This window comes from Epinephelus lanceolatus, chromosome 8 (assembly GCF_041903045.1).
Source record: "Epinephelus lanceolatus isolate andai-2023 chromosome 8, ASM4190304v1, whole genome shotgun sequence".
Lineage (NCBI taxonomy): Eukaryota > Metazoa > Chordata > Actinopteri > Perciformes > Serranidae > Epinephelus > Epinephelus lanceolatus.
In genome coordinates this window covers 26,895,545-26,907,792 of record NC_135741.1, presented here as the reverse complement: position 1 = coordinate 26,907,792, position 12,248 = coordinate 26,895,545, and the positions used below count along the sequence as shown (strand labels likewise).

General features: G+C 39.2%; 1 protein-coding gene across 2 annotated transcripts in view; it reads right to left on the bottom strand.

Moving 5' to 3' along the window:
* Positions 1-6,688: 6,688 nt before the first annotated feature.
* The window catches only part of pik3cd (phosphatidylinositol-4,5-bisphosphate 3-kinase, catalytic subunit delta), a 31,858-nt gene continuing 26,298 nt past the window's right edge, over positions 6,689-12,248 (bottom strand). For both annotated transcript variants that reach the window (XM_033629576.2, XM_078170100.1), the window contains exons 20-23: positions 10,942-11,065; positions 8,460-8,605; positions 8,237-8,369; positions 6,689-8,139 (exon numbers count right to left, since the gene is read on the bottom strand). In XM_033629576.2, the coding sequence (XP_033485467.1) occupies positions 8,002-8,139; positions 8,237-8,369; positions 8,460-8,605; positions 10,942-11,065 (541 nt within the window). In that variant the 3' untranslated portion in view covers positions 6,689-8,001. The remainder of the gene's footprint in view (positions 8,140-8,236; positions 8,370-8,459; positions 8,606-10,941; positions 11,066-12,248) is intronic.

The following is a 12,248-nucleotide window of genomic DNA, read 5'->3' as shown; positions in this document are numbered from 1 at the left end:
GCCGCCACCGGCACAGACAACACACTGCACAGGATCCTTTACAAAACATATGTGTCCTCTAATCATAGAGGGGGAGGGAGTAATCAGGTTTTAAATTAGCACAGAAGCAGCACTTGCATTCAAAATCTTACTTACATAAAAATACACAAGTATTTGCATTAAAACACAAAAGTAACAATAGTCAACTTGCAGACTGGCCCTTTGCAGAATAATATATATTGCCTAAAACTTTAATTAGTAGCCCTGGTTTGTTATATGCTTAAATCACTTAAATGAATGGGTCCATATTTTGGACAGGCCTTTATTCCTGTCTAATAAAAGTGATGCTAAGCAAAGATGACATGGGAGGTACAATCAAATTGTTTATTTAAACCTGTTTGGACAGCTGGTTGCCCCATCTTTGTCCATGGCGATTTAGGAGTAACTAATTAGGAGCCCAAACAGACATTTCTTTTTTCTCACTTCAGGCCAGAAGGCGCATCCTCCAACATATGGACACAGGATTAAGGATGCTATGTATTACTTACAATTGGAGAAAATCTGTTGTTTTATTAAAGGATAAACTGTCGCGCTACTTTGCCACCTGGCAGCAATTTTTAACTTTTGTAGCAAATATGGAAGCAGAAAAATTGTAATGAAACATGTTGCACTCCCCTACTTATGACACACAAGTTAATTCATGCGTCGTCCTTTTTAAAAAAAATAAATAAATAAAATGTATGTATATATACAGTACAGGCCAAAAGTTTGGACACACCTTCTCATTCAATGCGTTTTCTCTATTTTCATGACTATTTACATTGTAGATTCTCACTGAAGGCATCAAAACTATGAATGAACACATGTGGAGTTATGTACTTAACAAAAAAAGGTGAAATAACTGAAAACATGTTTTATATTCTAGTTTCTTCAAAATAGCCACCCTTTGCTCTGATTACTGCTTTGCACACTCTTGGCATTCTCTCCATGAGCTTCAAGAGGTAGTCACCTGAAATGGTTTTCCAACAGTCTTGAAGGAGTTCCCAGAGGTGTTTAGCACTTGTTGGCCCCTTTGCCTTCACTCTGCGGTCCAGCTCACCCCAAACCATCTCGATTGGGTTCAGGTCCGGTGACTGTGGAGGCCAGGTCATCTGCCGCAGCACTCCATCACTCTCCTTCTTGGTCAAATAGCCCTTACACAGCCTGGAGGTGTGTTTGGGGTCATTGTCCTGTTGAAAAATAAATGATCGTCCAACTAAACGCAAACCGGATGGGATGGCATGTCGCTGCAGGATGCTGTGGTAGCCATGCTGGTTCAGTGTGCCTTCAATTTTGAATAAATCCCCAACAGTGTCACCAGCAAAACACCCCCACACCATCACACCTCCTCCTCCATGCTTCACAGTGGGAACCAGGCATGTGGAATCCATCCGTTCACCTTTTCTGCGTCTCACAAAGACACGGCGGTTGGAACCAAAGATCTGAAATTTGGACTCATCAGACCAAAGCACAGATTTCCATTGGTCTAATGTCCATTCCTTGTGTTTCTTGGCCCAAACAAATCTCTTCTGCTTGTTGCCTCTCCTTAGCAGTGGTTTCCTAGCAGCTATTTGACCATGAAGGCCTGATTGGCGCAGTCTCCTCTTAACAGTTGTTCTAGAGATGGGTCTGCTGCTAGAACTCTGTGTGGCATTCATCTGGTCTCTGATCTGAGCTGCTGTTAACTTGCCATTTCTGAGGCTGGTGACTCGGATGAACTTATCCTCAGAAGCAGAGGTGACTCTTGGTCTTCCTTTCCTGGGTCGGTCCTCATGTGTGCCAGTTTCGTTGTAGCGCTTGATGGTTTTTGCGACTCCACTTGGGGACACATTTAAAGTTTTTGCAATTTTCCGGACTGACTGACCTTCATTTCTTAAAGTAATGATGGCCACTCGTTTTTCTTTAGTTAGCTGATTGGTTCTTGCCATAATATGAATTTTAACAGTTGTCCAATAGGGCTGTCGACTGTGTATTAACCTGACTTCTGCACAACACAACTGATGGTCCCAACCCCATTGATAAAGCAAGAAATTCCACTAATTAACCCTGATAAGGCACACCTGTGAAGTGGAAACCATTTCAGGTGACTACCTCTTGAAGCTCATGGAGAGAATGCCAAGAGTGTGCAAAGCAGTAATCAGAGCAAAGGGTGGCTATTTTGAAGAAACTAGAATATAAAACATGTTTTCAGTTATTTCACCTTTTTTTGTTAAGTACATAACTCCACATGTGTTCATTCATAGTTTTGATGCCTTCAGTGAGAATCTACAATGTAAATAGTCATGAAAATAAAGAAAACGCATTGAATGAGAAGGTGTGTCCAAACTTTTGGCCTGTACTGTATTTCCAAAATTTATTTTATTTTATATATATATATATATATATATATATATATATATATATATATATATATATATATATATTAAATTTGTCTTTTATTTCCTGGTTTGGTTTTCTCTGTTTGTTCCCGGGTTGGTGGATGGGTGGGGTTGTTTTCTGCTCTGTGCATCTTATTGAATTTTCAATAAAAATACCTTGTTTAAAAAAACAGTTTATGTAAACCTGTATGAATTTTATTTGCATTAAAAGAGGGCTTCAGATAATATATTAATTATGGATCATTCATTTGATCTTGCTCCAACAGACAGCACATCAGAGGGAGAGTGAGTTATGGCACTAAAGGATTACAGCACCCAGCACACTGACACAACACCACTTTATCCTGTTAAAACAATACTCACAACTCGGATTATTTTTTTAGAATAACCGTTTTGATTCTTTTGATCTGAGGACCATTACAGACTAAAGGAATATGAATAACTTACAGGGTAATCAAGGAATGGACACATTATTTGAGGTAGCCAACAACCTGGTTTTATACATCCAAAGCACTTCTATAAAAATATGAAGTGCTTGCCAATCGAGACAGGTTTGTATCTGTCAAAATGTGTAGCCACACCAGGCAAATAAAAGGGATCGGGCATTTAACTGGGACTAGGCTTTTAACTGAAGTTTTACAGTATATCACTGGATTATAATTAGTGGTGCATTAATATATAAGCATCACTAATGGTGCAGCTGGTAAAGGTGGGGCTAATTTAAACTGGCCTACTACTGATTCATCCATAATATCCATAATCCATAATATTAGTTGATTTGAATTTTATATTGATAATCTGTGTATACAAAATAACCAGTAACTAAAGTTAACAAAGATATTTGTAGCGTCTAGTATCTCTGGCTCAAGACCGACCTTGGGACCTTTACTGCATTTCAAATCTCCATCCCTCCATTTCTTCACTGTCCTCTGTCAAGCAAAGACAAAAACGCCAATAAATAAATAAATGTAGTGGAGTAAAAACTCCATTACCGGCTTCCAAAATGTACTGGGACAGAAGTAAATAGTAAAATAGTACAAAACAGAAATACACAAGTAAAGTACAAGCACCTCATTAGAAAAAAGTACAGCACTTGAACAAATGTACTTAGTCATTCCACCACTGCACGTCTCATAAAATACAAAAACCTTGCTGATACGAATTCCACTTTCCTTATTAAACTGACTCATTTGGTTTGGCACACTTAATTAATGTCTGAGGGGAAACTTGTAGGAACCTGTTCCCTTGCTTGTCAAATATCCTTCTCCAAATTGAAATATGTATTTTTGTTTTTGTTTATCATATTACCATAGCACTAATCAAGATTCCTTATTAAGACAATCTGACAACCCTACAACGAAAGTGTAACACAAACGGAAATGTTCCAATATCAAACCATGTATACCTGCTTATTTTTAAGTTACAAATCTGTGCATGCCACATTGACGCTATTTCTCATGTTCATAAGCAATCAAAACAAATTAACTATGTTGTAAATATATAAGGTCTTGGTCCACTTGTAACTGTCTGTATCTCTCACCATAATGCTACAGCATGTTCACACATATTTACTACATGTCTTGACTCTGATGATGTTGTTCTGGGTTCAAAACAAAAAAAGAAAAAAAAAACAAAACAGTATTACAGTATTGCATATTTCATAAAACCTGTGATCAAGATAGACATTTCTCCCATTGCAGTATATCAGTGGATATACATTATTGTCAAAACAATAAACAACTGTGGCCCACTGGATGGACTTTATCACATTTGCCAAAATCATATATTTGTGGAGTGTTAACTTCCATGGTCTTGTACAAAAGGCCGTAGCTCTAAAGCACTGGGGGTTACTCAAAAAAGAAAAAAGGGTGACTTTGTTGGCTCTGGCCCTCATCCATGATCAGCCTTTTTTTTTAAGGTGCATTAATTAAGCTAACATATGGCTTGGATCCTAGAAAGCCTCAATGAGCTCTGCTGTTGCAAACTATTTATTGAGTGTACATTCCCCTCCAGACAGCAAGTGAAGCAAATGTTAAAAACAGGATGCAGAAAAAGGACAGGTCTACACCAGAGCAATGCTGACAGGATGATTTATCAGTTTTAGCTGCACACATGTAAATAAGGCCTGGACGATAAAATATTTGTACCATTTCACAGAATTCATGAATTACAATCAGTTCAAAAGGCAACAGCAGTACATTTTACAATTTGCAAAAGTATAGCTCTTAAACTTAATAGACTCAGTCCTCCTGGCTTAAAGAGACAGTTCACCCCAAAATCAAAAATACATATTTTGCCTCAGGAAGTGCCCAAAGTCAATGTCGAACAGCTGAAGAGGAGGGATGGTGAAAATAACTTCTGGGTTCTTAATCACTGACCACAGTCACATTTTTTAAAGGGACAGTTCAAACTAAAATTTAAAAATTCATATTTTACTCTTACCTGCAGTGAAATGTATCAGTCTATATTGTTTTGGTTTAAGCTGTACAGTGTTGGAGATATCGGCCGTAACGATGTCTGGAATGGAACTAGATGGCATTTGGCTTGTCAAAGCACCAAAAAAATACTTGTGAAAAACTAATTAAGAAATCACAACCTGGTCGACCTGGTTGTGAGTAGCTTAATGTAGGAACTATTTTCTTTCTACCAAACTACAACTGTATCACCACGCAGAAGGAAGAGTGCATCTACTGCTAGCTCACCTAGCACCACTGATCTAGCTAATGTTAACAGCTCAGCCTAGGAAAATGCCATTAATGTTTACATCTAATGTTTTCACAATCACGCATAAGCCTCTCATCCATGAGTAGATGCATGCACACAATTTAGACTGATAAATAGTGCTATAGGTATGAGAAAAATATGAATTTTTGATTTTGGGGTGAACTGTCCCTTTAAAGCAACAGTGTTTAGCTGAGCCCACAATGAGGGGCATTGATGACCCATATTTAAAGCCTGTTCCACAGTGAATATTTCAGTAGCTTAAGGAAATTAAAAATTCTTGCTGTGTAATCCACAGCTACACTTGCTCTTCTGTAAAAGTCATCATTGTACAGATTCATACAAATGGTAGAGATCATTTGAACTGTTATGCAAAATAAAAAGATGATAAGGAAGCACATCCCCTTCTCTGCATGACTGACAGCAAGATATACAGCATGTAAAGTAGTCTGAACGCACCATAAAATTAAATCATACAATGCACATGAGTATAAGAGGTGTTTGACAGTACAAGCATGGAATCTCTTTCATGGCACATGGCACATCAGGTCAAACAAATACAATGGAAATCACAGTGCATAACTTAAATATCAGAACATAACACACACTTGCACACGCTTGGACACACTTGCGCGCGCGCACACACACACACACACACACACACACTTGCGCGCACGCACGCACACACACACACACACACACACACACACACGCACTTACTGCATCATCTGAGATAGCTCACATATTCAAGATTTACACTTTCAAAAGGGCACATTTTGAGAAAAGTAACCACAAGTCTATGGCTAAAACAAGATTATTATTTGGGTTGTAATGCCTCATGTTTTCAATATAATTCTCTACATCTACATGATATCTTTGTCTAGCACCTGAGATCTGTTTTTTTTTTTTTAGTTGCGAATGCTAGTTGAAATTATAGAAATAGTTCAACATTTTGTGATTTGTACCTATTCACTGTCTTGCTGAGAGTTCTTTCCATTAAATATGAAGCTGGAGCCAGGAGATTGTTAGCTTAGCTTAGCTTAGCTTAGCTTAGCTTAGCTTAGCATAAAGACTGGAAACAGAGGAAAACTGTTTACTCATCTGTTCCTGTCCAAGAAATAGTCCAGCACGTAACCCTGTACAACCACAACTTGTCTTTTTTTTTGTTGTTGTTTTTTTTTGTTTTTACAGGTTTTCTACAGATTTAACAAACAAGATATGATGTATTAATTAGTGCAGTTTAGACATGCTGGTAGGCAGGTTTTGTTAGGTTAGTTACAGTCACACTAGCTGTTTCACTATCGCCCTTTTTACACAGAGATCCCACAATAGAGGTGCAAACTATCTAATCATTACTTAGCTTTGCTTTTGTATACAGACCCAAACAACACCTAACATCACGTCACCCCACTGTGTGATTTTAGATAGCATGATGGCGTTCTGGAAGCAAAAGGCATGGTGAGCGTAATGTGTAACACAACAGCGTGGAGCTCTAGTGTGACATACAACACACGTCAGGCAGCTAGGGTTGGGTCGGTATGAGAAAAAAAAAAAACGGTCCGGTTTTTGTAAAAAAAACGCATCAAGTCGGTAATACCAGCCAATTTGCAGTCATTTTGGGCTGCTGTTCTTCTTCGAGTTAGCTGCTAACTGCTAACACCCATCCTGCACGCTGTCCTTTTTACACAAAAGTCGATTATGCACTGTTACAACCTCCCCTGCTGGCTTTAACGCAAGACAACTCTGTCAACCACTCCACGATCTTACCTTTAATAAAGGACGGCAAGGTAGAATAACAGCACAATATTCTTGCCTTGAAAAGGCAGTGTAAAAGCTGATTTTGTTTCCAGTCTTTAAACTAAGCTAAGCTAAAGGCTCCTGGCTTCACATTTAATGGACAGACATGAGAGTGGTATACAGAAGACCTTTTCATCGAACTCTTGGCAAGAAAGCAAATATGGCTATTTACCAAAATGTCGAACTGTTCCTTTAATGTGTAGTAACTGTTTGGTAGGAGTCTGCTGAGTAACACAGTCTGGTACACACAAGGATGCTCTCAAAATAAAGGTCCCATCTAAAGTTATTTTCTCATCTTAAAATAAATTGTAAATGTTACAATGCTTCCTGTCTGCTGGCACTCCAACGGCAACAAACTGCACTTCAAGGCAACATTACACGTCAATACAGCAGTAAAACACAATATCTTTTTAAAATATCCTCCGTGACTTTGTACAAGTACCTCAGCGCTACTGAATTAAATAAAACACAATAAAATAAAATAAAAAAGACACATTTGCAAATAGGCAACTGAAATGAGAGGAAATGACACATCCATCCAGTGTCGTAAACCGTACAAAAGGAGACTTGAGGTGAAACTGCTGCCGTGATATGGAACTCCGTGACTAAAACGGCGTTGTCTAAAGTCATCATGAAGTTTGTTTGCAGTTTGCTCCCTGCAGAGCGATGCAGTTGGTGCGATGAACTTTCAGTCTCTGCTTCTGTTTCCATGATTCATGACACTTTTGCACGTGCAGGTGGTTTTCAAGTAGCAATTTTAACGCATTAAAAAAGCATATTTATAATCTTTGTCGATACGTCCTGGAGTCAAAGGCATTCCGATGTTTGACGGGAGAAAGATGAGTGTGAGGATTTCCTTCATTAGGAAAATGTTTGTGTGTTGAGATTATGTTCCATGGTTGAATAATCTTTGGATGATTCCATTCAGTCATTATTAACCACAGACAGGCCAAGTCAGGTGTAAACATGAGAGGAGTGTGTTTGAATGCCATCAATAAAGTAAAATATTTGATTGTGTTTGCTTCCCTTTTATCTCCATAAGTTAAAATCCATAATATTTGGTGGGTCTTCGGGTTTCCAGTGTTCTTCACGGTCGATTATCTTTGGCCAAGGAGTGCATCATCCAGTTGACCTTCGTCTTCCAGCTCTCCCGCAGAGCTTCGTTGAACTTCACTTTGAAATTCTTCAGTGCCTCTTCCTCTGATTTGCCCAAAGCTAAAGAGTCCTTTTGAAAAACAAAACAAAAAAACATTGTCATCATTATCATCCTCCTCCTCCTCCTCCTCCTCACCATCATCTGCAGCATCATCACTGTTGCATACCTTTAGATACTGGATATCTTTGAAGGAGGTGAGCTCTGGCAGTCCTGCTGCCTTCATCATAGCAAAGAGGTTGACGAACAGCATCCCGTTCCGACACAGGATCTTGTAGGCCCGCTCGCAGTACTCTCTGAACCTGACAACATGATGCAATACTCAGTCATCAGTTTAAAATACGTGAACAGAATCCCAGATCAGTAAACAGACTGATACAAAAACAATGTACCTCTCAAACTTCTCACTGTTGTTCGTCCTTCCTTGTTGGATCACGTGGACAAAGTCATAAGTCAGGATGAACGGCACACGCTCCCTGTTGATCCCCAGTTTCCGTTTGAAGTTGCCCAGGAAGTGACCAAAGTCAATGTGGAACAGCTGAGAAGGAGAGAAGGTGAAAATGACTTCTGGGCTCTGAATCACTGACCACAGTCATATTTCTTAAAGGGACAGTTCGCCCCAAAATCAAATACACATATGTTTCCTCTTACCTGTAGTGCTATTAATTAGTTTAGATTGTTTTGGTGTGAGCTGCAGAGTGTTGGAGATATCAGCTGTAGAGATGTCTGCCTTCTCTCTAATGTAATGGAACTAAATGGCACTCGGCTCATCAAAATAATACATTTGAAAAAGTCAACACTAATGTCTCTTTCCAGAAATCATAACACGGTTACTCAAGACAATCCACAGACCTTGTAGTAAGCATAGACTGTATATAAAGATGGACAAGATGGCAGCTCCCCAAAAGTGAGGCCAAAACATCTCGATTACCCCCTGGCAGTATAGCTCATAATCCCCGCCCCCTCCATGTTAGCAGATGGGACATGGACCAAATGATGAAATCAAAGTACACATCTAATACATTTTTTCCCAAAGATGGTTTTTGTCATTTTAAAGTTTTGTGCCCTCATTCTTTGATAAGATGGTTTTAATCAGTTATTTGATGCTATAAGCATGCATATACTGCTGGCTCACCCAGCACCACTGAGCTAGCTAACGTTACAGCACAGCCACGGCATCTCACAGTCACAAGCACAAGCCTCTTGTCCATGAGTAGATCCACGCTTCCTTCAATGCTGTGAAATGATTGGCAGGTGTACTTTGGAAGAAGTAAAATAGTTGCTTGAGTTTCTTGAAGATGTTTTACCTCTCATCTAAGAGACTTCTTCAGTTCTAACTGACTGATGCGGAGTCGCAGGCTTTGTGTGGGTGTGAACACACAAGATGGCCGGGTGGGTCAACGACTCACAAGTGCCCTTAACGACTCTGAAACTCAGAGCTCACATGGGACCTCAACGACTCTGTAAGGGTCCACATCTACAGTTTAAAGCCTGTGACTCCACACCAGTCCATAAGAAGTGAGGAAGCCTTTTGGAACTTTGGATTTTGGCGAAACGTCTTCAAGAAATTCAAGCAAGTCCAGACGGATGACCAATATATTAGTAACTGGTACAGTTATTAGTTACTTCTCTCAAAAGTAATTAAATTACTTGACCAGTTACTACACATAAAATTAGGAAATGGGAAAAGTACCTTTTTTTGTGCTCCTTTTAAATGTCCTCAATTCTCTCATTAATGCACACAGAGCTATATTACTTTAGTGCAGCCGTAGCACAGTCTGGGATAAGATATAATGTGGATCAAATCTCACACCTCCACATAGAGTACAACTCACCACAATGTTTTTGTCCTTGGGCTTGAGCAAGGACTAATAATGTCCATATTTCCAGGACTGCAAGCTCAAACTGTCTGCCACTATGCAGTGAAAGTCTAATGTTGTTTGATTAATTGAATCAGGTTATTTATTGTGTCGCTGTAAGGTCGGATGACGATTTAAATTTCAGTAACCAAATTTGTGTCACTTCATTTGAAAAAGTAATCACTACAAAGTGACCATCTAATCTGACAAAACAGACTCACTGTAGTTAAATTTTAAGAAGTATTATTACAGAAGAACTACTCCCATTTTCAAAATTCATCCATGTTATTCCTATGGTCAAAGACAGTCCAAAACATATAAAGAAACATGACGAACTCTCTCCAAAAATATAACGACCCAAAATTTCTGATGTCATCAGGTGTAAAGTCTGGAGCTGCTCCATAGACAAGAAATCAGGAAGGATGTTCAAGATGTCACTGAGAGCACCCAGGGGAATGATCTGAGTATATCGGGACATGTTCTGTTTCAGACCTGAGAACACTACAATAAAATAAAGCTCACTTGGATATAAAAAAGAAAAAAAAACATTCTGTGGGTCCATAAAATCAGTCGCCCTTCCACTGTCTATGGAGCAGCTCCAGACTTTATCCTCTATGACATCACACGTTTGAGACTTACTTCTCTGGTGTCTGGCTTTGAGAGAGAGTAGCTCATGTTCACAGACATTGATTAAATTTTCCTCGACTGTGGAAACTGGAATTCTTACATGGTGTTCCCTTCTAATGTTGTTGGCAGTTTGGAAACTCACAAACCTTGACATACCAATCAGTATTACATGTTGAAGGAAAGAACAATTTGTGTTTTTCAAACATTAACCAGTGACTACTACTTATGCAACTGTGCCACTGATTTTGGCAACAACAGTAAGTGTTCTGCTACACTGCATTATGAAGCAGAGCACAAGTAAAGTCAGGTTGACACCCATTTCCCACTCTATGTCCAATCGCCCCCTTGTGGTAAGGTGATGAAACATATCACAGCAGCACAGCCCCACCTGTCCAGTTTCCCTGATCATGATATTGTCGTTGTGACGATCTCCAATACCCAAGACGTAAGTGGCTACACAGTAGCCGGCGCAGGACAGCGTGAACTCCTCTATTGCTTGATCAAGTTTTTCCCTGGTGACAGAAATATCAGAGGAACAAGGAAGCAAAGCATGAGTGGGTTTTGTTCTTACTGTACATTTACACTTCTCTTATCTGCATCAAATAACCTGCAGAACTACTAACACATACACACACACACACACACACACACACACACACACACACGCAAACACACGCAAACACACGCACACACACACACACACACACACACACACACGGTCATGCGGCAGGATTTCCTCACTGCTTTATGAAATATTCACAGCAGGAGTTCCTGTGGCTGATTAATGATTGACTGTCATGTCCTGTCACGGTCTAGACGTGCACGGAGGTTTAAGCTTTTACTAATTTTCCCTGCTCCAGTGCAAGTGCTGCAGCATTTCAAGCTAATTACCTTTCGTTCTGTCGGGCAGTCAGCTGGGCATGTCTTGCCAACGTGACGTACAAAGGCTTATTCATTACATTGAATGGTTCTTTCTCTCTCTCAGAGGAGCTTTTAGAAAAGACAAGACCTTCAGACTGTCTGGCACCAAATAAAAATCTACTCTCACTTAATATTGCTAAACCTGTAGTCGTCTGTGCACTTTGTGTTGGTCTGTCGTGGTTTTAAGATTCTGCACGCATGAAATACTTTGAAGTAAACACTTCAAACCACATGCACAGATATCCAGAGGGCATTTCTCAAAACATAAAACTTAAATGCTCCAAACATAGATGGAAAAAAGGATTTCTCTCCATACTGTCAAGAAAAAGACTTCTACATACACTGTAACTGTGTATACTAAGTAAGGCTACAGTGTGTCATGCTTAAGCAAATACCCATGCAAGTTTATGTTACACTGAAATATGCAAAAAGCATTTTTTTTTTTAATTTTCATTGTATTCAGAAAAAACCCAAAGGAAAAAAAACACCCCAGAAAAAAAAAACAGTACAATGTTGGCAGCCAATTAAATTTGACATGATATAGGGCAAAGTTGCAAACAACATACAAAAAAATAGAGGGGTGGTTATCTCTATAGGAAAATATATACTTGTCTGTGAACTGAGGCTGTGATGACAGGCTGGTATTAATGATGAGTTGAGAGGACATTTAATGAATATGTGTGTGTAGTAATGAAGGGATGGGGCAATAGAATGAGTCAGTGATTTAATGATGACTGTATTGACACAGAAACCTTAACAAAAGAAAACAAAAGA